Source organism: Mycosarcoma maydis, chromosome 13 (genome assembly GCF_000328475.2).
Source record: "Mycosarcoma maydis chromosome 13, whole genome shotgun sequence".
NCBI lineage: Eukaryota > Fungi > Basidiomycota > Ustilaginomycetes > Ustilaginales > Mycosarcoma > Mycosarcoma maydis.
Genome location: NC_026490.1, coordinates 757 through 25,597, shown reverse-complemented (window position 1 = coordinate 25,597; position 24,841 = coordinate 757). Strand labels below are relative to the sequence as shown.

The 24,841-nt window shown below is 53.3% G+C and overlaps 10 protein-coding genes across 10 annotated transcripts; 6 read left to right on the top strand and 4 right to left on the bottom strand.

Annotated features, from left to right (window-relative positions):
* Positions 1 to 576: 576 nt before the first annotated feature.
* UMAG_04495 (ubiquinone biosynthesis protein COQ4) lies at positions 577 to 1,774 on the top strand (the record flags this gene model as incomplete). The annotated part of the gene is made up of 2 exons (XM_011392527.1): positions 577 to 883; positions 972 to 1,774. 2 exons carry the CDS (start codon positions 577 to 579, stop codon positions 1,772 to 1,774), a joined length of 1,110 nt encoding a protein of 369 aa, XP_011390829.1.
* A 612-nt stretch (positions 1,775 to 2,386) lies between these two features.
* UMAG_04494 (uncharacterized protein) lies at positions 2,387 to 4,834 on the top strand (the record flags this gene model as incomplete). Its single annotated transcript, XM_011392526.1, has 1 exon — positions 2,387 to 4,834. The coding sequence occupies one exon, from the start codon at positions 2,387 to 2,389 to the stop codon at positions 4,832 to 4,834; it is 2,448 nt and encodes an 815-aa protein (XP_011390828.1).
* Positions 4,835 to 5,024: 190 nt separating this feature from the next.
* On the bottom strand, positions 5,025 to 5,766 carry UMAG_11983 (putative Pre-mRNA splicing factor ini1; the record flags this gene model as incomplete). Its single annotated transcript, XM_011392707.1, has 5 exons — positions 5,025 to 5,040; positions 5,142 to 5,269; positions 5,354 to 5,465; positions 5,560 to 5,640; positions 5,759 to 5,766. The coding sequence occupies 5 exons, from the start codon at positions 5,764 to 5,766 to the stop codon at positions 5,025 to 5,027; spliced, it is 345 nt and encodes a 114-aa protein (XP_011391009.1).
* Positions 5,767 to 6,689: 923 nt separating this feature from the next.
* Positions 6,690 to 10,136, top strand: UMAG_11982 (uncharacterized protein; the record flags this gene model as incomplete). The annotated part of the gene is made up of 1 exon (XM_011392706.1): positions 6,690 to 10,136. One exon carries the CDS (start codon positions 6,690 to 6,692, stop codon positions 10,134 to 10,136), a length of 3,447 nt encoding a protein of 1,148 aa, XP_011391008.1.
* Positions 10,137 to 14,741: 4,605 nt separating this feature from the next.
* UMAG_04490 (uncharacterized protein) lies at positions 14,742 to 15,107 on the top strand (the record flags this gene model as incomplete). The annotated part of the gene is made up of 1 exon (XM_011392525.1): positions 14,742 to 15,107. One exon carries the CDS (start codon positions 14,742 to 14,744, stop codon positions 15,105 to 15,107), a length of 366 nt encoding a protein of 121 aa, XP_011390827.1.
* On the bottom strand, positions 15,058 to 15,801 carry UMAG_11981 (uncharacterized protein; the record flags this gene model as incomplete). Its single annotated transcript, XM_011392705.1, has 1 exon — positions 15,058 to 15,801. One exon carries the CDS (start codon positions 15,799 to 15,801, stop codon positions 15,058 to 15,060), a length of 744 nt encoding a protein of 247 aa, XP_011391007.1.
* Positions 15,802 to 15,936: 135 nt separating this feature from the next.
* On the top strand, positions 15,937 to 16,245 carry UMAG_11980 (uncharacterized protein; the record flags this gene model as incomplete). The annotated part of the gene is made up of 1 exon (XM_011392704.1): positions 15,937 to 16,245. One exon carries the CDS (start codon positions 15,937 to 15,939, stop codon positions 16,243 to 16,245), a length of 309 nt encoding a protein of 102 aa, XP_011391006.1.
* A 2,595-nt stretch (positions 16,246 to 18,840) lies between these two features.
* On the bottom strand, positions 18,841 to 19,605 carry UMAG_04489 (putative TIM23 complex essential channel-forming subunit; the record flags this gene model as incomplete). Its single annotated transcript, XM_011392524.1, has 1 exon — positions 18,841 to 19,605. One exon carries the CDS (start codon positions 19,603 to 19,605, stop codon positions 18,841 to 18,843), a length of 765 nt encoding a protein of 254 aa, XP_011390826.1.
* A 737-nt stretch (positions 19,606 to 20,342) lies between these two features.
* UMAG_04488 (mitochondrial 54S ribosomal protein bL27m) lies at positions 20,343 to 21,053 on the top strand (the record flags this gene model as incomplete). The annotated part of the gene is made up of 1 exon (XM_011392523.1): positions 20,343 to 21,053. One exon carries the CDS (start codon positions 20,343 to 20,345, stop codon positions 21,051 to 21,053), a length of 711 nt encoding a protein of 236 aa, XP_011390825.1.
* Positions 21,054 to 21,255: 202 nt separating this feature from the next.
* On the bottom strand, positions 21,256 to 24,571 carry UMAG_04487 (uncharacterized protein; the record flags this gene model as incomplete). The annotated part of the gene is made up of 2 exons (XM_011392522.1): positions 21,256 to 24,346; positions 24,432 to 24,571. 2 exons carry the CDS (start codon positions 24,569 to 24,571, stop codon positions 21,256 to 21,258), a joined length of 3,231 nt encoding a protein of 1,076 aa, XP_011390824.1.
* Between the last annotated feature and the right edge of the window lie 270 nt (positions 24,572 to 24,841).

Here is a 24,841-nt window from a genome sequence, read left to right as displayed (position 1 = left end):
CATGACGAGAACAACACTCACCACTCGACACTCACAGTCACGAATTGCGCGTCGAGTCAAAATTATGAATCGTGAATCACGAATGATGAAATTACGATCCATCATTCAGCGACTCACAGCACCAGCTGAGGCACGATTCGTGTGATTCACAATCACGAATTCACGATTGTTTTTGTTTTCTTCTGACTTTGGGGCCAGTATATTTGTTATTTTCACGATTTTCCCGTAAATATTCTTCGGATGGAAAGTTGATTTTGTGACTTGTGCTTTCTTCTTACAGTGACCCTAAGAAAGTGGAGCAACTCTCACGTCTGACGTGTGACTGGACTCCAAAACGGAAATTGCGAAACGTTTATGAATCACGAGCCATCATCTATGAATGCTTGCACGTTGCAGTCACGAGTCACGAGTCACGAGTCACGAGTCACGAGTCACGAGTGTTGACAGCCTCACTGTGGTGCAAGTCATTGTGATCCTTGCTTGCCCTTGTCGGGACGCCTTGTCACACCACCAACTCATGGCCATTGCTGCTTCTTTGCGTCGGCACGTAGCACAAAGCACAAGCATACGTTGACAATGACGTCCATCCTCGGTTCTGCTAGGCCGCTCATCCAGGTTGGGCCAAAAAGTCGAAACGCAAGCACTTCCATGTCGAGGTTGCCATCCTTTCCAACTACCCGGCCTTGTCGACGCGCGCCTTGCTCTTCAAGTTCCTATGCGACCATCTCTCCAACTGCACCTCGCAGCTCCCAAAGGAACCCGACGAACGCATCGCGGCATCCGAGAATCGATGAGGTAGACCACATTCCTACGTCTGCTTTGGGCCGAGTCCTTCTCACCGCCGGCAGTGCGCTTGGTCTGTTGAACAACCCCTCTCGCGGTGGTAAGTCGACTTTGATTTTGGCTTCATCTGCCTTTGCGCTTGATCGCAACTGATGACGTCCTCCTTTGCTTGCTAAAACAACCTACAGATCTGCTGTCAATGCTCACCCAGGTCTCTTCAGGTCCATCACTGGCTCATCTGCTTGAATCCATGCGGTCGACAGAATCAGGACGCAGACTGCTCATCGAACGACCTTCGGTCAACTCAGAAACGGTCGATGTTGACTACCTCGCAAGCCTCGAGCGCGGAAAATTTGGGCGCGAATGGATCGAATGGCTCAAAGACAATGGTGTCGGCCCCGACGGTCGCGCCGAAGCCGACTACATGACAACTCTGGAGCACAAGTACCTCATCCAGCGCTATCGTGAATCCCACGACTTTTACCACTTGCTGCTACGCATGCCTGTCACACAGCTCGGAGAGACAGTGGTCAAGTACTTTGAGCTGGCACAGATGAACATGCCTGTCGCCGGCTTTGCAGCCGCAGGTGGCACGCTACGCATCCTTGCTTCCTCACTCTCGGCCTTGCCCAAGCCGTCCCAGCTGATCTCTGCAGCTCTTAACCGGTCTCCAGCACCCGAGACCGCACATCAACCACCCTCCTCTGCCGATCTCTCGGCGCTTCAGACGTTAATCCCTTGGGCCATGCAGGTGGGTAGCTCTTCGGTGCCACTCATCTCGATTGAATGGGAGAGGTGTTGGGAAAGAGACATTGAAGAAATGCGTCGCGAGTTCCGCATCACCTCACCACCAATTCAGGTCGCCAAATTTTCAGGCCGCGCCAAGAAGGGTGGAAAAAGGCGAGGATGGCCCTCGAAGATTTTGGAGCATCAGAAGGCTCAGCACCAGCAGCAGCAGCAGCAGCAGAAGGTGGATGAGAGCCGAAATTAATACAGATCCGATGGCACTGATCGAGTTCGGTCCATCTCGCTGGTTGCCTACTCTTTCGCAATCCCTGACTCACAAAAGACTGTGTGGTTGACAGTCGAAAGGATTGTGTCTAACGCCTTTCTGTGCATGCGTGTTTCTGTAGATCCAGGAAAAGAGCGACATGTAGGCGGTCAACGGTGAGATAAGAATCGTGAATGAGCATGTACACATGACGAATGTGCAAGGCAAGCACCGTTGTGGAGCCGAGCGTGCCACCCGAATTTTACGCCCAAAATCGCGCCCGGCGCCACGCACGACGATTTCCACGATTCATGATTCACAATTGCCGACGGATCGTTGAAAAAAAGCAAGCTCTGCTGGAATCTCGAATAGTCACAAGTCACGAGTGTTCAAACTCATCCGGATTGGTAAATGGTAACGTATAATAAATGGGAAATGGTGAAGCGTGAATCGTGAATCGTGAATCATGAATCACGAATGATACCTTTGGTTGCTTTGACCACTCACGCTTACCGGAACGTGGCTCATCACCGCCATCATCGATCCGTTGACATTTGTGCTTGACAGCGCTGCTGATTTACTTGGACCAACACCAGAGCATTCCACCCAACAATGTCCAGCACAGATCCCGGGCCTAGCCGAAGTGGGTTATCCAACCTGGCGTCTCCAGCAACACAGCACAGCTACATTGACCCTGCAGCGCCTCAACTAAGATCACCGCACAGCGCCAATCGCATCAACCTCGTAACTTATGGCCAATCCACCATCAAGGCGCTCATAGACCCGAGTCTGCCCGTACAAGATGTCATCCGACAGCTCTGTGCAAATGCTCATCTCGGCGTTCAGGAGCCACCAGCTCTGTTCGCTCTCAGAGACGACGACAACGACGAGCTCATCGACGACGCCAATATGGCCAAAAAGATTGAAGCCGGCGCCAATTTCAAGCTATGCTCCTCGCCAACCATCGAAGCGGTCGAAATGGTGGACAAGCTCAGCTCGCGCGATGACCGAATACTAAAGATGGCTACCTACACACTTCAAAGGCTCATTCGAGAGACTCCTTTCACCGACGAGCTCATCGAAAGAGGAGGCGTTAGAGAACTACTTAATGTCATTCGTGACCACTCGTCGGGCAACACGCTGGCGTATGCTCTGACTAGTTGTCAGAATCTCATGGAAGGCTTCGAGTATGGCTGGGAGATCATCGACGCCAGCTTTGTTGCCAAGGTGGTCAGCTTGCTCGTCACTCAGGAGCGCATCAATGTCTGCCGACCCGCCACCGCCATCCTCAAGAAACTCGTCGTATCTGGTGCACAAGACTCACCAAAGACGGGTCGTGTTGTCACCGATGGTCGCGGTGCTGCTACCACGTCTGCCCCTGCCGTCTATCGTTATGGATTCGAGTTTGTCTACAACGAAATTCAGCGCGAGAGGCTCTTTCTGCAAACGCTCGTCAATCGCATCGGCAGTTCAGACACGACGCTCAAACTCTACAGCCTCAGTCTCATCAACAGCCTTTTGCGCAACGTTTCCGACGACTTGTTTGAGAGCTTCACCTCGGAGCTCGAGAAGCTCAACGCATCCAAAGCCGTCGCCTGGCTCATGGACTCGAGTCGAGGAGACGAGCTCGCCTCTTCGATTCTCGAGTATCAGAGCAATGTCATCAGCGCAGCTCACCGTCGCATGCGCACGGTTGTGACTCCCACCGACAAGCGCCACGTGCACGCGTTGTCCTACATTTGGCTTCAGGCTAGGATAAGTGACGAGGTCGTACCCAATCAAGCAGCAACCCAGAACAGCGCGTTCAATGGCGAGCAAAGACAGTCGATTGGAGCCAACGCCAGGTACAAATGGCGTCGCATCGGCTTCGCATCCGAATCGGCTGCAAAGCAATTTGGCCGCACCGGCTGGCTCGGCCTGTCGTGTCTCGAGTCGTTTGTTCGCTCCGATCCAGACGGCTACGCCAAGATTATCCAAGAGCAAATCAACCGCCCCGAAGAGCGACGTTGCATGTTTGCACAAGCCTCGATTGAAGTGACTTCGATCCTTGCCGATCACTGGAACATTGAATCCGGCTCGTACACCACCTCGACCACCTATTTGCCGTTTCTGCTGTCGTTCAACAAGGTGCATCACCTCGTCTTGCGCTTCTTTTTGCGCATGTGGAACGAGTCTGGTGCTGCTGCCTCGGATTTCTCACGCGTCTCGGCGCTGGTGCGAAGCCAAGTTGATGAGGCGCTGGGCAAGCAGGAGGAGACGAGTCGAACCTGGTTTGAACTTGAAAATGCTTTCCTCCACTCGGAATATCGCACCGTGCGCGACAGGCAGATGAAGGAGCTCGAAGTGGACCAGGACTACAGCTCCAAGGCATCAATCCGCAACTTACGAGGAAGAATCTATCGAGAGAGCTACGAATATGTGCGACAGCAGCGCATCCAGTGCTTGCTCGAAGGAGCTTGGTTTCGCAATGTGGCGACTACGGCTGGCGGTGCGCTTGGTGGTGATGGAAAGCAACGCAGAGAGTCGACGAGCACCATCGACACGGCTGTACCTGCCACTCGCAGTACAGCCATCAACGGCCTTCAAACTCAAACAAAGCCATGGCGATTCTACCGACTGGCACCTAACAAAAAGCTGCTCTACTACTGCGACTCATCAGAGCGCTTCCCAATCCGAGGCGGTCTGGACGATCTCTCGGAAAAGATTGACCTTAGCCTGGTCACAGAGGTGTCACACCATGGAAATGCTGGCGAAAGCACTGCCAAGGCGACGGGCGGCGATTTGGTCATCAGCCTGCTACAGTCGCCCGACACTAGTCTGGTCGAGATGCAAGCGCTCAACCAGAGTCAATTCTCGGAATGGACCGATGGTCTCAATATGCTGCGAGGCGAGGGGGGCGTGGTGAGCACGCGCCAGACGGCCGACCTGATCGAGACGCTCACCGAGATTGGCATCAAGGTCAAATTGCTCGACCTGACAGGTGAACAGATTGAGTTGCCAACTAGTGTGCAGCTGCCACCGCTGCCGTCGACGACCGAGTTTTTCTTTGCCGAACTATAGGCGAACTCAACGTAAATGACTCGCTCGATGTCAGAATGCAACATGCGATACCCATTCCTGTGCTGATGCGTGAACGTTGGTGTCCAGTCTGTTTGGCTGCGACGAGGATAGAGCCAAATTTGGATCAAGTTGCCATGATAAATGGAATTGCTGGGTTCGGTACAAGTACAGATAGGGTGGGGAGGATGAACTAGCCTCTTTGAAACCTGCCATGTAACATGAAAAGAAGTGATGGGAGGCAAGAAACGAGTCAGCTCACTCGATGCCATTGGGACGGCAGGGTCACGATGCAAGTCGGACAACTTACTGTTGCTGTTGATTCCTCGCTTTGCGTAGATAGGCAAGATCGGTGCGACTCGCACCGAGATTGACCACTTTTGGACAGCCATCGCGATCTTTTTCGAGCCTTGTGCATTCGGCACAGTAGTAAGCGTCCTGGTGTTATAGCGTCAAGAGTTTGGTATGGTCAGTACATCTGCAGCCACCAGGTAGTTGCTAGCGACGAACGCACAAACTTACCGATACACCCTGTCCACCGCAAATGATGCACTTGCCGCCTGAGGATCCGAAATTGCATTCTTCACAGATGCGGACCAAAGTTGAAGGTCGGACATATGAGTCACAGATTGGACTGTTGCGAGACGAATCGAGGCAAAAAGCTTGAAATGAATTAGCATGGTGTAGGATAGCAATCGATGCAATTGGACAACCGGCGAGATACTTACCACTTGCCATCATCCTTCTCGCATAACCTGCCAATGGCGATGCCTGGAAGCTTACGGCAGAGGATGAGATCCGGATGATGCCTGGTTTTGGAGCGAGAGCAAAGCAAAGTAGCTACCGTCAATTTCTGCATGGTCACTTGTGGCGAGGCAGGTTTATAAGCAAAGAGTCGAACTTCTAGGAGCGATTTCGAGGACTCACTTGGACATGGTGGTTTGAGTTTGGCAAGTATCCTTTAGGTATGACCATGTGGAAGTAGGAGAAGGTCGTCGTTCGAACAAAAGGCGCAGCAGCCAACAGCGTGAGTGCATGAAGCTGCGCCGCAATTCCGAAATCCGAGTTCGTGATTCACGATTCACGATTGTGACCCTTCACGCTTGTTAAAAAAATAAAGGTGAGAGGGTGGCATGGACCCTGCTTGGAAATCGGCGGGTGATAGTACAGAGAAAGACGCTTTGCCAGTAGCCATCGGTACCGCAGGCGGTTGATTGCATGCCGTAGGAGCGCCATAGACTCGAGGAGCACCGCCGACTTGGCTTGCGAATCGTTACGAGGATAGGGAGGTGACTAGGACAGGTTACAGTTAGCAGTCGATCGGGGTCCACGACAGCCACAAGTGGAGCTGCGCTCTGGAGCGGCAAAATCGGTGAAAATGCCGAACAAGAGCAGGTGCTACACACTCACTCACGACTGCGTCACTGCGTCACTGCGTCACTGCGTCACGCCCAGCATGAGGACGGAAAAGCCGGTTGCAATAAAATCGCCACCTCCGAATGTGAATCACGAATCCTGTGACTCACGAAGAATAATCGCGATCCTAGCGCTAACCTGACCCTTGACGCTCTACCATCAGAGCATTCACGATTGGACTGTGCTCTACTGTTACTCTGTTTCGCACATCTAACAGCCACTCTCCTCTGTCACTTGGTGCTTTGCACTTTGGTTTGGGCTTAGCTGGGCTTGGCGGGGTGGGGGGACCTCTCGGCTACTTTCACGATTCACGATTCGTGGTTGACGATTTCACATCCGTGTGTTTTGCTTGCCTTCCTCTATGCCAATCCGTCTTTCTTGAAGACTCAAGTTATGCATCATCGTGGCCATCGCTGACCTCGCTTCAACAAACGCTCTGTCAATGAAGATCAGCCGCTCTCTCATCGACGACGCCAATTCGCGTCACAGCGAGGGCGCCTCTTCGAACGCAGCCACCACTCCGGAGCCTCACCATCTCGACTCACCCTCGGACGTCTCCAGGAGCTTCTCCCGTGGCACAGGAAAACGCAAGCGTGTGCACTTTGCCTGTACCGAATGCTACCGTCGCAAGCAAAAGTGTAACCGTGAAACTCCTTGTCAGCACTGCATCGCCCGAAAGATTCCCGAACAATGCAAGACCTTTCAGCCGGGCGAGGAAACAAACGATGTCGCTTCCAGGCTACATCGTGTCGAGAGAATCCTCGACGACTATCTGCCACAGCTTTTACAACAGGTACAGCATCTTGCCTCCGCCGTCCTTCCAGCCTCCCAACACACGTTGCAGACCAACCGTGGTTCAGATCCTCACCCCAGTTCGTCTCGCAATGACCAGACACCTAGTCATCGTTTGCCCTCTTCCAAACCCCTATCGTCCGACACTGGTCTGTTCAAGTCTCCCGAGCAGATGCAAGCTCGGCCTAATGACCAAGATGATGACGACATCGACGAGCTCGAAACCGACGGTAGATACAGCCCCAAGACCGGCTTTTACAACGGCGGTTCCATGGATATGCGCATCAGCTCCATTCTCGATGACCTCCCAGGCAGCTCCACCAAGGCGACCCCCCTGAACTTGCCCATCAGGACCCTCGAGGGTCCCTCCGATCTAGATGTTGTCATGCCCGAGTACGGCTGCCCCACTGCTCCTACTCCGGATCTGCTCGGTGCATTCAGCACTCGCGCTCACTGCAGCGTGCTCGTAGACCACTTTTTCAACGACATCAACTGGATGCGTCAGCCACTCCCTCAACAGAGCTTACGCAAATCCTTCGAAGCCTTCTGGAACTCTGGTCCCAAGATCAATGTCCAAAACATCAACATCTTTGCACTGCTTTGCAATGTCTGCGCCATCGCCATGCTCTCCGTACAACACTCTCTTTTTCCTGAAGGGCCCCACGACCGGCTCAAAGCCGCAAGACGCTACCACTACGCCGGTCGCAGAGCTTTGCTGATGAGCTCCATCATGGGTCGCGAAGACGTCGATCAGATTGTCGCATGGCTCGCTTCTTGCCGCTTCCTCTTGCTCGACCGCCGCATCGGAGAAGCATATACTCTTGGCTCTTCCGCTGTTCGTGCGGCTTTCAGTATCGGCCTCCACCGTGACGGAACCAAGTTGGGTCTCTCGCCAGCCGAGACCGAGGCTCGCAGGCGAGTTTGGGCTTCCGTCTATTTCCTCGATCGAGCTCTTGCTCTCAACACCGGGCGTCCTGCGGTCATTGACGATCGTGTTTGCGACACTCAAGTGCCCAGCGGCGTCATGGACGAAGACATCTTCCCAGCGCCCAAGCATCCTCCCAAATTGCCTCCAGGCGTCGAGCCTCCTACTGCATATAGCTACACAGTCTTCCGTCAACGTATCGCTGAACTCGAAGGTCGCATCTTGGCGACTTTTCAGAATCTGCAACATCCCGTGCACGTCAGCGACGTCCTCGCTCTTGATGAGAGCATGCGCGAATTGCAGGACAACCTTCCCTTTTACTTCCGCGCTCGCCTCACCAAGGATGGCGTCGAATGTGACAAGTCGCTCGACTCAACCTACGGCTTCCTCAATGTCCATCGCTTCCTTCTGCACACCGAGATCAACTCGGTCAGGATTGCACTCCATCGACCATACTTGCTTCGATCTGGCGGTCCCAATGGTGCCAAATTCTTGCCATGCCGCCAAGCAAGCCTCAACGCCGCTCTTCATGACCTGGAAATGCGTAGCGACTTTGTGCAGAGCCTCCAAAAGTTCAAGACAGACGACGAGGCTTTACTCCTTTATCGCGTCCAGATCGGTACGTACAAGTATTTTCACTCGTTGCTCGTCGTAGGCGTGGTGCTCCTCATGGATCCGAATGCTCCCGACGCGCCCAAACTCAAAGCGCACCTTGCACACTACGTCAACAAGTATCAATCAAGGCCTGCGAGTCAACGCGACGAGATGCGAGATCGCGAAGCAAACGTCATCGGCATCTTTCTATCAAGGATTGAACAGGTCGAACACATGGCTGCCACATCCAAGGGCGCCGCAGCTTCCAATGCCGCTACTTCAAGAGCTCCGAAAAGGGCTCGATCCACTGACACGGGACGCCGCGGTGAGGCCAATTCTCGCGAAGCAAAACAGACCAAGCGTAGTCAAGACGCTAAAACAGAGCGCGGGGACGAGAAATCAGACGCTCATCTGTTGCTTGGACTCGGTGCTCAGAGATCTGTCAACGGTGAAGGAGGCGGTTTCGAGGCTGACAGGTCGCGTACAGTGCAGCCATCTTCTGTTGACTCCGACGTCGTGACGCGATCGCCACGCCAAGATCCAACTTTGGCATCTACATCGGCTGAACGCAGTTATGGCACCGCTTCTGTTTCTGCAACTGCTACTGGGTCGCGCCAAGACTCAGGCGACTGGACGCACAACCCTCGTAGCTTGGGCAATGCCATGGGCCACATGAGCTCCACCGAGAGTCTCTCGAACAGTCCGTCGACCTCTTCGCTGCCTGCTGTGCTCGCAAGCACTAACGTTGCCGGCGATGCGCTGACGGATGCTTCATCAACTCCGTCTTTGGCACCAGCTTCAACTGCCAATGGAGGCGGCGAAGATGCACAGCAGTTCTTTGACGCATGGTACCAGGCCGAGTGGGCGGCAGCTACGATGCCATCCTACGACGCTGCCTACAACGGCGCAAATAGCATCGGAGGTGGTGCTGCAGGTGTTAGTTTAGGTCTGGATTCACTTGGAAGTCTAGGCGGTGCCTTTCGCTCTGCAGGAAGCGGCACTGGCTCTTCAGGTTTGCCAATGGGTCAAGGGCTTGGCGGCGGCTTCAATGGACTCGGAGGAGCTTCGCTTGGCGGCTTCGCTTCGACTGCGAACAGCGTGAACGGAGTCAACTACCGGGATACGGGTGGACTCACGCTTGGCGCTGTCATGAGCGGCTGGACATCGCAGTCTGCCCCAATCTCTTCGAGCTATGCGACAAAAGAAGAGCTTCCGTCTTCCTCTAAATCGCTTGACGATCTCATGTCGAATGCGCAGTCCATCAGCAGCGACGGTGGAGGTATGTGGCAACAACAGCAGAACAGCCAGACTTCAGCAACGCCGACCTCCATGCAAAGCCAGAACGTTCGTAATAAGCCTGGTGTTACGACAGCACCTTGCTTGTATGGTTCTTCCAATTTGCCCGCTTCGGGCCTGGCAGCCGTAACTGGAGCGTATGCCGATGGCTCGTCGCAGCAGCCTCTGCTCGCGTTCGACGGCGCAGCTCAGACTCAGGACACATCGCTGCCGTCGGGCCCTGGTCAACAGAACTTTGACCCAGCTTTCTGGCAGACACTGATCGACAAGATCATCACCTAAATCTCACCACCATCCGCTCGCTCGCTTGTTGCCACGCAATGTCAACATGTCGGCGGTAGCTCGTCAACACGAACGATACACAGACAGGCACAGCCAGAAACGTGGGCTGAAGATGAGTGAAGTCGAGTTGACGACATTGGCTGACTGGTTGAATAATCGGACCATCGCTGCAGTCCCTCGAAGATGCCTGCATCTTCTGACAAGCGATCAAAAATGAGGTGGTGCCAATCAAGAGATGACAGCTTTGCGTGGGATAAGTACAAACCGATGTTGGTCAAGCTTTGGTCGACGTCGCACACCGGGCACTTCGAGATGGTCACGACCCTTGAGGGGGAGCACGTATTTATTGTACCATTTGATACTTATGAGTACAGTGCATTGAGCCATCTCTGTCTGGATCTGCAGTCGACTGAGCCACCGTCTCCAGAGCATTCCCTCGGTGAAGAACAAATTCAGCTCAACAATAAACCTTTGAGCGAGCCAGTTCAGTTACGCGGCTTGGTCTGAGGTTCTTGAAACTTGCGAGTCAAATCGGATCCAGGCCGGAGACCTCTTTTAGGCATGTGAGCCCAATTGTTTTACTGTGTTATTTATATTAAGCTGAGTTGTAACACCACGCTTCCCTTTCCGGCGGCTCTGGGCTGTCTTCTTCCATGACGGACGCCTTAGTTTACAGCCCTATACATTCCACTATGAAGCCAGGAAAGGCGCGTGTGCTGAGCTCTGGACTCTGAACACGACTGCGATTCGGTCAGGTTATAAAGGTTCTGCCTTATGCAGACAACAGAGCAGCATGGAGCAGCGACGGTGGTGAAAGTTCTGACGCGACGCGTTCTATTACCAAGCCAGATTCAGCTCTGAAGGCTTCGGAACCAAACTGGAGCATGGATTCAGAGGCAAAAACAAGTTGAAGTAAGAAATGTTGGGGCCTGGCAGCGTAGAAGTGAAGTGAAAAATGGTTGTCACAGAAAAAGACGCCTCGAAAGAAAGAACATAAATAGTCCCGGTTCCCATGTCAGCATAGCTATCGAAATACCACCAAAATTACTACCCTTCAACTAAACACACATCGTTATCGCAAGCTGACTGCCAATTCGACGTACAATCGTGAATGTCCACCCAGGGTAACACAGCTTGATTGGAACAATCGTGAATTTCGACGTGGATCAGGGTTGCAAAATGGTGTAAATTAGAGACATTCTGGATTTTGGATCTGGGTCATGGGTCCAAGGTCGGTTCAAGAAAGAATTATGCTTTACGCTAAATGTTACTAGTCACACGGAGCGTCTCTTTAGGAATTCCTGCTTCACGACGCTTTCTCGTGATGCATGATCCTGTTGAGAACCAACTTCGTCTTCAAACGATCCGGCTCTCCGCCATCGCACAACAGTGAGCGAAATTGGGAAGATTGAAGAGAGTAAGGTTGAAGTGTCGTCCAGCAAGCGCGAATTAATTCTTCAAGATAAGACGGTGTTGACACTCTGCTCAGACTACAAGTTAGTTTCTTGCTCGTCAGGCACCTCCATTTCTTTCCTGGATGTCTCACAGTGCTCGCACCTCTTGTCAATCCGAACGATGCAAGGGCCTCGCTTGCTCCTGTATCCGTGCTTCTTTCGTCCATCTACTGCAATACTTGGATGGTCTATCACACCTTCATCTAACATGGTGTTGACCTCACCCACAGAGGAGACGTTTCTGCTCCATCACGACGCTCAAAATGACGTAAGGAGCTTTGCAAGCCACAATGAATCGCCAACAGACCTCAGGCAACGAGCCAAGACAGCGCTGATGAGTCTTTTCGCTGTCTACTTGGTTGTTGTATTTGCTCGCAGCATCGGAACGACCTCCAAGGTCGGCCTTGTTCACAGCCTTGCTTGCGCCGAACATTATGGCTTGCAGCCTTCATCATCTTCAGTTCTCGTTGACTGTCGCCTGGCAGATGTAGATGCTCGTACCTCCAGTGTGCTTGCGTACATTGTCAGCGTTAGCAATCTAGCGTCCTGCTTCTTCGCGCTTGTTCTCTCGCCACCCCTCATCAAACGGCTTGGCTACAGAGGTTATGTGACTTTGGGTACGGTGCTTCTCACGCTGCATCTCTATTTCCCAGTCCTGGTTGCAGGGCACACACGAGAAATCCCAAGGCCGTGGTTCCTTCCCAACTGGCAGATAACACCTAAGGCAGGTCTTCGCATGATGGTGGCAGAGTCTCTTATTTCTGGCGCACTTGGATGTCCAGACATGCTTTTTGAAATCGCCTCACGTGCCATTGTGATCGATTCAGTGCCTCCATCGTCAAGATCTACATGGCTGGCAAGGCTGTCTGCCAACAAGCTCATCGGCTCGGTTGGTGCCGCTCTCTTGCTGCAAACCCTTCCGCTCGACACACATTCGGACCTTTTGATCGATGCACTACCCTTGAAACTTGGAGCCGCGATCTCAATCTCTTCTATTTTGGCTTGCTTCAAGATACCCTCGCTCGCAGAGAAAGTCTTTACCTCTCCAACACTACCTGATGCGGCCACAGACGAAGCAGTTGCGGATGCTCTTACCTCCGCGCCTGAGAACACAGGCAGTTTGAGCAAGCTCAGACGCGGCTTCATAAACGCCCTTCATCCCTTACGTCTCCTCGCACGACCAATCCAGAATCCGGCCACAAGAAAATCAGATTGGAGTCTAAGTCGGGTCATCACTGCGTACATGTTGACGAACCAGATTGGAATTGCGACCAACACGCTCCTAGTGTACTGTCCGTCTCGCTTTGAATTGCATGCAAAAGAGCTCAGTTTAATGCTAGGCTGGCTTAATGGCTTTGGGACCTTCTGGCTGGCCCTTGCTTTTCCTCTACTCGCAAAGCGATCACGTCAATATTTTGAACCGACGCGCCCCTTGCGTCTCGACGAGGATGACGGACCAGTCAACGAGCAAGTAGTCACAGGTGGACCTGCTGCTGCTGAGCGTGTCCTTTCTGTTGGTGCGCTCCTTCTCGATGCTGCAGGCTGGCTCGTCCTCGCGGCAGCCGGAGCTGCCGGCAATTTTCCCCTGTTCTGTCTCGGCTTGGCTTTCTATAGCATGTCCTGTCCATCAGAGTCCACAATAGCCTCACTTGCGTCGATGTTGGTCCCTGAGGGCACCGAGACAGAGGATCTTTCTGCAGCATTGTCATTCCTGAACAGCGTCATGTGCACGATTTGCCCCGTGATGACCTCCTGGATCTACGGAGCTGGCCTACACGCTCACATACCCGAGCTTGTCTTTATCTTCACCGCGGCAATCTCAACAGTTGCAGGCGTTCTTGTGTCTAGTACGCGCATCCCTCGCTCTACCCTTACTTGCACCAATTAATTATGTCCTGGATCAACATGACATCAGGATTTGTGCACTCCATGCTCTTCTGGTCGTTGGCCCTCACTTTCCTCCACACTGAAGCTGCGTCATGGCGTGACCAGTCGACGAACGTGGTCTTCGATCGCCGGGAGCTCTATTCCATGGGGGTCAGTTGCTGACAATGCACGTTTAGTCTGACTCGTCAATCCACAAACGTTTTCTGTATGCAATTGTGTATCCCTACCAATTTGGGATGCAGAGCGTCTCGTTTCGCGTGTCACCGTGGTCTGGATCCCTGGCCACCGAGATATACCGGAAAACGAAAGAGCGGACACCCTTGCCCAAGGAGCTGCCGATGATGCAACCAGACTTCCGGCGGACCACCGAGAGGAAGCTGCCGTCAGGCACGCTCTCCTCCAGAGGACAATGCAGGCCTGGACCAAGGCTTGGGAATCAACCGCCCGGGGCTCAGAGCTCAAGGCTATCAATACCTTGAGAGTGGGCGAGACTGTCAAGCTATCCAAACATCTCCCCAGGGATCAGGTTTCCATCCTGGCCCAGATCAGAACCGGACACGCGAGCACAAATTCTTACCTCAAGAAGCGCAAGGTCCCAGGCAAGACTGACAAATGTGACCGATGCGGTTCTCGGGAGGACCGCCTCCACCTTCTTCTCTGCCGCAACCTAGCACTCCCCCGAGGGAGACTTGAGGAGTCCCTCCGCCAGGCTGGTCACCTGGCCCGGAACCAGCGACTCACTTCCTTCAAACAGGTCCTAAATGAGCCAAAATTCGCTACAGCGGTGACTGCGTACTTGAGAGCGCGCTTTCCTGTACATGGTACACCACTGTCGCTCAGTCCATAACCTTCTCACTCCTTCACTCTCCTTTACCACACCTCAGTCCACCTTATTCCAGACACCAACATCCGGCAACACGGCCAACCGGCCGAGACGTCGTTCGGACCCCCTTGCCCACCCATGCATCATGACTGAGCAGGGGCGGATTTAACCGTACAGCACATTGCGCCGTCACGTGACCCACTGTCTACAGCCTGTATCTTTGATTCTTGACTCCCGCATAAGCCTCTATAGGCTTGGGTCGGTGTATGAAAAAAAAGTCGTGAGTGTTGATTCGACAAGGACCCTAGTGCGACCCATCTTGAGTTTTCAAGCACCGTTTGAAGCGAACTCAGATTTTGACTCATTCCATGTAACTTGAATGCAGGCGACTGTACTGTAGGCGAGGCCCTGGATGCACTACCTATCTGTTTTCTCTCCTCGATGCCTTCCTGCTTCACCAACCCTACTACCACCACCTTCTTGCCCTTCAGCCATTGCCTTCATAGCCCTCTGTCATCACACGTCTACCCCTCAATCGAAGGCACAATCATGTCGCAGCATTCCAGTCGGCAAAAAGAATACACTGACGAAGGCGGTGTGATCATCTTTAATATTGGCATTCAAACACGTCAGCAGTCATCTGTCGATGATGGCCGCAAAGTAATCGATCAATTTATTGATCTGTTACGCGGTTATGCAGATGATCCCAACGTCACTATTGAAAGCGCACACTACGAGCCCGCCACCGCGACCATCTTTATTCACGACCCCACAGAGAAGATCGAGCCCATCCAGCAACAATTGTGACACTTTGGACCTTTCCTTGCCAGCCAAGTGGTTGCTCAGAAGGGTAGCATCTTGATATCGAGTCACTTTTGCAGGAGCGTTCATGTTCCCTAAAAGAGACTAGACCTGACTTCCTCCCTACAGCTTTCGCTGCATTGAACCCGGGGCACTGTGAAAGGGATGGCGCTATCACCATCACAAGCACGAGGCTACTCACGCCATCATTCCATACGAAACAGTGACATAAACAGCAAGAAGACAGAACTGCCTGCCTCGAGCTAGTGCGGGCTCCCGGCCGTGGGCATAAGGGGCATCGCCGGTCGAACATCGCGTGTGGGTGGAACGGAGGGTGCACGAGAACGCGGAAGCCTGACTGAGCCTTACGAGGAGGGATGGGGGTTAGGGTTGCAAGAACGGCCCACAACAATCGGCGAGTGAAGTGATGATTTTGGAATTTAGGGTTGAGCGACGAGGGTAGCGCTCGGCACGCGCGCTCTGCAAAAGTCCAAGACATAGTGAAGAGGATCAAGCTTGAGTCTTGTGCGAACGCATGGGGGGATAGCTTGTGAACATAAAGAAGTCTTTCTATTAAGTATGCAAGACAGAAGCTCGATTGGGCAAACCTGGACCTGTGCTGTTGCGTACTGGTCAAGAATGTCAAGAATCGAAGTCGAATCCGAAGCGTAAGGCAGGCGCCTAAGTCTGATCTTTGCATTGAAGTCGGTTTGCTTCTGCACGTTACTTTTCTTAAACGCACTTCTGTCCGGTGGACCGCGCACCGGGTTCACCCCTTGCTTGGAGAAGCTGGGCTGGCGTTCCTGACTCAACGACGTTGCCGTTAGCCATACAGATGATATGGTCGAATCCGATTAAGGTTGCGGTCTTGTGCGCCACGGCAACTACGGTGCAATCTGGAAACTGCGACGCCAACACGGTTTCGTACTTTGCTTTCGGTCTCGCACCCATAATCGACACACACAACAGGGAACGGGAATGTCCTTGCTCGGTAATTAGCACAGCTGTATTCGGTTGTCGTGATGTTATCAAGAGTTGCGTGACTTCCACGCAAAGAACTCTGATTCGAAACTTAAGAGCAGAATTTTCGTTTTTTGATAAGTTAATTATATTCGAGATAAAGGTGGAACCAAAGGTTTCATAATAATATTATAAATACTTGAAGCCAGGTTTTGTTCGCTTTCCCCACTACTGTGAGAAGATTGTGTCTCCGAAAACTGCGTGTGCCAATGCACCAGCAAGCTCAATCATGTTCAGGAGGGTGAACACTAACGCTAGACCTTGCTTTTTAGCGGGAACGCGTGGGTAAATTTATGCACCACTTGGGAAGTAAGTGTAGCATGGGAAGCGCTCCGGCATGTTCAGCGAGGTCCACTTCACAGGTGCTGTCCAAAGCTTCGTCCCTGTAAGACGAAGGCAGCCTCGGGATGGCTCCAAAGTTCGACAGCGACGACGGACGTGTTAATGAGCCTCAGAATACCAGGGCAAGCTGAGCGGAAAGCCAAGTGTAAAGCAAATGGAAAGCAACGCCTGCTTTGTACAGACCATAACATGCGCAGGACTCGAGGGGAGGAATAAGTGGGCGCGGACCAACAGCATTGTGGACAGGAACGCAGAAAAGTCCACGTTGGTGTACGCTTGTCTTTTTGTCTCTGCGGTAAGACAGCAAGGTACTTGTGTACAAATTGCGCAACATAACCTGTTCAATGGAAAATTGCCTTGAGCTTGGAGCCCCGCGGGCACGATTCCCAAGCCTGGGTCCAGGTCTTCTGAACTGACCATCCGGAAAATAAGATAGATTAAGCATAGGTGTGAAAGGCCAAAATTTCTGTACTGTGTGACACAGTCTCGGGCCGAAGATGCCGTCAAAAACCAAGAATTATATAGTCTCCTTAAATTTCGTCAAGGCGTCGAAATTTCGTTGGTGTGTACGGTATATTATAATCAGTAGGGTCCATTGACGCTGAACGTAGAATCAGTACAGCCAGCTCTTGAAGCGCGAGCTCGCCGAAGATCTCAATCAGATAGCGTATCCCGTCCTGGTATCGTGCAGGACTTCCGCTGGACGAAAATAACGAGACTTTAGTCTTCATTGTTGTTGTGTTGTGTTGTGTTGTATTTTTTGGGGTTTTTTTTTATTTTAAAAATTTATACACCAAGCTTGGTCTTCATTGTGGACCAGTGCTTCGCATACTAAATTCCAAGGTCTGTCACATACTGTGTAAGGCAAGAAAATGTCCAGATGACGGACAGCTAAGGACAGCGAGGAACGGCCGAAGATTCATATAAAACCTCTGCCTACGCACTGATCCCGGCCAAAGCAAACTCACAGCATCCACCTGATTCTTTGTGACCTTCACCGGCTCTCGACATTTACCAGGTCGCAAAAGCCTGACTCGGCGCTCCTCCTGGCTGCGGTACTGAATGATTGTCCAGCACCACAACCTATTCCCGCCGGTTGTCCCTGACCTGTTGAAAGGCCTGCCCGACCGAGACAATGGCTTTTGTGCCCAACGCTTTGCTGTCTTCCACGCTGCTAGCACTCTCCACGGATCTTCCAGAACAAGTGCTCACGACGAGGTTGCTACTTACCCAGCATGACGTCGTGGCATGCCATCTCACTTCTGAGATGTAGAGGCCTCGTGCTCGACAGCGTAAGACAGGTGAGAATCGACAGAACGCTGACACGTGTTTATTGTTGATATCACCCTTTTGCTTTTTCCGCCAAGCCGGCTCGGAAGCTGTGGCCTTTTCTGAGAAACTAGACTTGTTTTCTTATCACGCAACCCCACGGCTTCTTTGTTCAGAATCACAGAGTGTCCACGCCTCCCTATACTTTGTTCTTGTGTAACGTGCTTGATGGCATTTGGGCAACGGCATACGACAGTAAACATTGCATGCAGCCAGGAAGATAGTCACGAAACACACTTTGGAATCTTGTTTCAGAAGTTGGGCAAGCGAAGTGAGATTGGCCGTAGTCTCAAAATCGACAGCGAGCAGCGGCAAAGCATTGTTCTCTTCCTCCAGCTTTTGACGGATTGTGATGGCACCATCGTAGCCCAGGCAGAATGACAATCGGAGACGAGATAGATTTCACGTGTCCAAGTATTCTTCTGGGATAATTTGATGCCGACGTTCTGTGGAAGACAGGAGAACTGAACGACATCCACCAGCGCGGCGAGTGAATCGAGAAAAAAGTTTCTGGTGCGTGGAGAGCCGTAGATGATGATGCTGACGCGAGTGGTTTTCAGACCACGCAGGATGACTTCTGTTATGCGGGTGGAGACAAACTCGCAGACCCATTGAAGATGGGTTCAGGCAGCATGTGAGACTAGCAACGGTGGTTCGAGCCACGAGGAGGGAGTCTGCACTATGGACGGAAGATGCGACCGGTTTCCGTTGGACGAGGTGTGAAAGCCTTAGGGCGATCCAGAGCATGGCCAGGAAGACGTTAGGAAGGATGGTGAGAACCATATTTTCGAAGCCAATGGTTTTTGAGACGAGAGCATGGCTCGAGATAGTGTACATTGCGGATCTGCGTGGGGGCTCAAAGAGATTTGGCTTTGGCGGGGGATCGAGGGTCTATTGGCTAGAGCGGTGTGTGGGTGTGTGTGCGCGGGAAGGACAGAGCGTCGACGTGGATTTGCACATTGCAAGATCCATTCGGCATCGAGGGTATCCAAGCGCATCGATTGGATTAAAAGGTAGGCGGTGCATCTGCATACCCTGCAGGCCGAGCTTAGAGAAGAGATTGCTTGGCCAAGGTCCAGGTGGCGGCAGCACCCATCATGATGGTGCTTGCCACAGCCATGAGGCGCACACCGGCAGTGCATTTGAAAAGAGCGCCAGAGACACCACCAGCAGCCACAGCACCGTAGATGTCGTGCTTGCCACGGACGCCGTCGATGGACGCATCCACGAGGTTGTAGATGAGAGCGATAACACCAGCCGAGTTGCCAAAGAACGAGCCTCGTCGGGTGACCTGGTTGAGGACCGCGTTGAGTCGCAGACGGAAAGTGGGATTGTCAATGCCAAGAGGACGAAACAGGCCCTCGCGAGCTCCCAAAAGACCGCCGATGGCCAGACCAGAGAGATAAGTAGTGCCAGTGCCGTAGCAGAGGTCATCTGACCAGCCTCGCGAGGGGACCGCGGTTCGTGCTCCTTCCATGCTCGACGGCGCACCATCGGTCAGGTCGAGGTATTCGAGGTCATCTTTACCCAAACCGGCGAGCGGCGAAAGCGAGCCAAGGTCGAGTGACGTATCGCCGAGCAGCGAAGCTGCATTAGGAACGTAATCAGCGCCAGAGGCGGATGTGGATGGTGATGCCGAAGAAGGTTGCTGGAAAGCATGGCTGCGAAGATAGTCGGTGGGGCTTTCCGGCGTAGAATTCGAGTTGCGCGTGGAGTCGACTGGTGCAGGCGCAACGGCCTCAAAGGCGGGCTGCGCTGACGATGATGAGGAGGACGCATCTGCGGATTTGCTGGCAGAGAAAGGCCAGACCATGATGGCGTGCTAGTGGGTTTTAAAGGCGAAACAGAACCGTGTCAGAAGGTGATGCGAATCAGGCCGGACCGTGTGATGTCAAACGTGAGCGAGGAGAACAGCTTTGGCGTGGTGATGATGATGATGACAGAGAGAAGAGAGTTGGACAAAAGTCGAGTCGTGAGTGTGAAGAAGAAACGAGCCGCCAAGTTCTCTCAAGTTTGCACCGTTTTGCTCAGCACACACTCAAATCTCTCGCCGCTCTCTTGTCAACCGAATCACGAATCACGAATCGTTGAATCGTGAATCGTGAATCACAGAATGTCGCCAAATTCTGATTGTCCAGAAATTTGAACCTCTCTACCTAAACCTCGAATTTGGTTTTTCGCTCCCTTCCGCCGCGTTCCGAGTCGTGAGTGGGTAACACTCACAATCGTGATTCGTGATTCGTGATTCACAAGAAGAAGAAATTTGGAAATGAGACGCAATTTGAGCCTGGTTTCTTCTAAGTTGGGATTACATTTTTTTTTTCTTCGCGAGCCTGAACGGAGGGTTCTTAGTCAGCATCCTGTGATCTTGACCGCTTTGCACGTGACTCAGCAAAGCTCACTCACGACTTGGTTTCACTTCTGGCGTGATCCTCCTGCTTCACCACTATGTCGCAGCATCTGCACCTTGCACTCTACTAGATCGATCATCTCAACTGCTCTATATTCGGAATCACAAGTTGCTCTCAGGACGTCTCACCTTTTCTCACGATGCTCACCGGCGTTACGTCATTGCTTAGGCGCACAGCCATCGCAGCAGCAGCTCGAGCTCCCACATCGCATGCACCTGCTTCGCTCGCCATCGCTTCTGCCAGCATTGCCCCAATGACCGGCATCATTCCCGCCTTTGCTTTTGGAGGATCGATCCAGACACGTAACTCGACCAAGCGCGGTGGTGGCTCCACCAAAAACAACCGCAATTCTCCCGGTAAACGCCTCGGTTATAAGAAGCAGACCGGCCAATACGTCTATCCCGGTCAGATCATCTTCAGGCAGCGTGGCACTTCGTGGCATCCAGGCCCGAACGCTGCAATCGGCAAGGATCACACGATCTTTGCCACAGCTCCAGGCTACGTTCATTTCTTCTACGTCGATGCACCCTCGACAACGGCATCCCCCGTCCAAGCAGCAGCTACTTTGTCTTCTGGCGTCAAGCTTCCCATCAAGCCGATTGTTGCTTCTCATTTCCATTCCAAGGAACTCACGGCTACTCCTCACCCAGCCTCCAAAAAGCAGCGTCGCAGATACATTGCGGTCTCTCCCAATCCTGAAACCACTTTCCCACTGCCTGCCGGCACCCCACGCCAGAGGAGGTTCGGAAAGATCGACCTCAACTCGCTTCAACACCAAATCGACCAGCTCAAAATTCATCAACAAGACGTCCAAGTCCTCGGCTCGGCATCTGGATCTGTTTCTGCTTAGCTTGGCGCCACCACCTACGTGAAGCGTTCTGACCCACATGTATTTGTATGACAATTTGCAGTCACAAACCATTCATTATTTGAAAGCACTTGCGTATATTCACTCATAGCGCTCGAATTCCTTGCACACGTGATCCGGTCTCGAAGATTCCATCAAATCCAAGGCACTGAGCATAGCATTTCGAGCATCCACGTTGCAACCCCTAGCTTGCGCTGAGCCGCGCCAGTAGCCACTGCTCCAGGTCCTGCCAGCCTCCTCCCACGCGCACCAAGATTTTCTTCGCCTTGGTTCCCGCCCTTGCTCCAGCGCTTCCAGCGGGACGGTGCAGCTCGAGCAGTCGACACATCGTCTTTCGTCCTCCAATCTCGTACTGCGTGCGGTTGTCCTTGCCTGGTCCTTCCTCCAGCCTCACGCCTCGAGGAAGCGGCGGGTCAATACGTTCCAAAGCTACTCCCAAACCGTTGCAGATGGCAGCCACCTCGACATCCAGCGCGTCATTCGGATTGGGTCGGTACTGTTCAATTGCGCCCGTCATACCGTAGCTGCTTCCGGCCACCGATCCTGATCCGATCCTCGACCCTGCACCAGAGACTCCCCTTGCGCCTCGAGCGGGCGCGTACCAGGTTCCCGTAGACATGCCTCCCACAGATCCATGGTCGCTAAATGTCGGCGTTGTGCGACCGTTGTTGAGCGATCTTAGATTTGAGATGCTCGATCTCTTGAGAGACGAGTTCGGCTCTGCGGTTGGTAACGAAGCCAGCGCCGCTGCTGAGAGTGGCGTCGCACGGCCCGACGACGACGCTGCATTTCGTCGCGTGGGTGGTGGTTTGCTGGCTCGCTTGCTCGACGTCGGCGTACCTGCCATTCCGGTCGAAGGTGCACGCGCATACATGTTGAGTCTCTGTGCTCTGGCTACAATGGCTGGTTCGGGTGTTTGCATGCTGAGCCTCGAGGCACCCGTGTATCGCATCGGCGTCGATGACGATGCCTGCGACATTGCCGATCCCGGTCGGCTCAGTGGGATGCTTGCATCTGGACTTCGGACTGCGAGACGAGGAATCATTGACTCTCGCTTCCTGGAACGCGCATCACCAACATTGCCCTGCGCTGACGGTGGTCGATAGTATTGACCAGCAGATGAAGTCGGGCGGGACGTAGATGAGCCTTGTCCAAACTTGAGATACTCGATCGAGTCTTGCTGGTCTGTTTCAGGCTCGCAAGACTGTGAGTGGGATGGCCACATGACCTGCGACTCGGAGCGTGGTATCGACTGAGGCTGTGTACCCGCGGTTCGACTGCCACCAGCAGTTTCAAGATCGTGCCATGACGACTTGAAGCTCGACGGAGGAGGACGACTGGGCGTGCCTGGCACATCTTGGCCCACGCCTTTGCGGCTGCTAACGACGGACACCGGTCTTGCGCCTGGAGACCTTCCTAGGATTCCTTTTTCCACCGCGCCGGTAGCTGCATTGGCCATCGAAGTGGCCCGGTTACGGATTGGACTATCTATAGCTAATGGCGACACCGAGAAGCTCAGAGGTCTGCTACTGGCGCGCTGCGCTAGTCTCGGTACTTCGAGCTGCCCTGCAGGACCAGCTCGAGGCGATGCTGAAACGGGCTTGGCATGCAGTCCGAGTGAGTCTGCAGTGGCAGAGATGCGCCTCAAACGCAGTGGAGTCTCAACTGTGGTCGGTGTGTTGGAGAGGTTGGAACCCAGCGAAGAGCTGCTTGGTAGACGGCCGGGCCCACTCACAATGCGGGACGATGCCGATGATGACGAGGGTGGCGTGCCATAGGATAGTGCCGAAGCACGAGTCGGCGTGCCCTTACCCAGCCCTGATTGCACCGACGTACTCGCCCGCAACTTGGAAGGAAGCGATGGAAGGCTTGCTACCGAGGTTGCCGGACTTGCTGCGTCGTTAATGATGGATGAACCGCTGCTATCAGAGCGCACGCGTCGAAAAAGCGCCTCCATGCGCTTGAGATCTCTTTCAGTTTTGGTTAACTCGTCGCGTAAATTGCGCCAGCGGGAGCGTAGGTCCGAGAGGCGACGGAGGATGGTACCATTCGAGGTCTGCCGCTCCTTGCATCCTTTGTCGAGACTGAAAAGGACCTGCTGACAGGCCGGCAAGTAGTACGACTTTTTCACGTCAAAAGTCTTTGACAGGGAGACGAGCTCGTCATGCTTGGCTTGAATGTCGTATTCTGCTTCGAGCTCGTTTTCGATCGCAGCTGCTCGGTGAAGCTTTCCAGCCAAATGATCGTGCTGCACCTGGAGGACGAATGCATTGCACAACAGCACGGCCTTGTCCAAGCTGTCCATCATGCCTTCCGCTTGGGTACTGATCGATCGGAAAACGTCGAGGTACTTGTCATCAGCGAGCTCCTTTCGCAGAGCGTCGACTTCGTCTTGCACCGCCGTCCATTCAGAGCAGAGGTCGTCGTGTTTTGTGCGTAACGCGCGTGGCGTCAGGGCTGGCGCAAATCCAGGAAGCGCCTGGTCATCGAAGCTGCCCAAACTGTCGATGCTGCTGATGCTGCTTCTTCGGGCGTGTGCTTGCCAAAGGCTCAGTTCTTTGTCGATGATGGAAGTATCCGCTGCCTCGCCTTGGTTTTCCTCAGTGCCGCTTTGTCGCAGCTCGGCGATGCGGACGTCTAACTGTTGCATGATGCGTGAGAGAGCCTCGAGCTTTTCATCGAGCTGCATGAGGGATATGTCGATGCCACTCAAGGAGGATCCAGAGGGCGAGCTTTCGAGCGCCGACTGAACGTGTGTAGCTGCATGAGCTGCTTGTTTCAGATCCGGATCGACCTTGGCACCATGGCGTTGTTCTTGGATCGAAAAGATGTGACCTTGAATGATCTGAATGGCATCATGCGCATCACCGATCTCTTCGTCGATTTCAAAGAGATCCGTCTGACCAAAGCTCAGCTCGGACGAAAGGGCAGTGCTTGTGGTTGCCGGCCGACTTTGCGCAGTGGGTGAAAGAACAAAAGACGGAAAGGCTCCAGATCTTGGTTGCGGCGTTCGTGCATGCATGTCGTCACAGCTCAAGTCGGAGACCGCTTCGAGGCCGACACCTGTTACTCCAAGAGTCTTTGACGGAGCTGATTCTAGGTCGTCGGCAAGTGTCAAGGATGCAATGTTGTCTGCGAGATCAGAGGCAGATGGGGGCAAGCTTGGATGAGAGACGTCCTGGATTCTGCTCTTGCTCGTGGAGTGTAGGATAGATGATCTGCGCACTGGTACTGCTGCTGGACTCATCATGACGGAAGATGAGCGTGAAGGAATACTGAGCCGCGGGAAGGACGGCCAAGTTGGAACAGATTGGTTAGCTAGAGCGCTCATGTGTGGGAACCATGCAAGGGAAAACTCACGAGACACTGCTGCTGGAGCTGAGAATAGAGGAAGAGCGAACGTGACCGGCACGTCTAGCCGGAGGTGAACTCGGTGTTGCACGCATAGACACAGGCGAGTCTATACTCTTGAGAAGGGCCAACGCTTCGCCTGAAGCCATTTTGTCGGCACACTTGCGTCTAACAAGACGGTTGTGGGAGTGCGCTAGGTGTATGAAAGCAGTGGTCAAGAGCTGAGCTTCCTCGCGTCCGATTGCTAGAGCATGACGGTCAAGACGCGCAAGCTTTTTTTGAAGATGGGACTGTCGTGCTGGTGCTTGGAAAGAGAAAAGGTGGTTACCGATGCTGAGAGACGGGTGCAAGGTAAGCAGATGCTTCACTTTGGCAATCGTGAATGGTACGGTCAGAAATCAAAGAAGTGGTGAGTGATC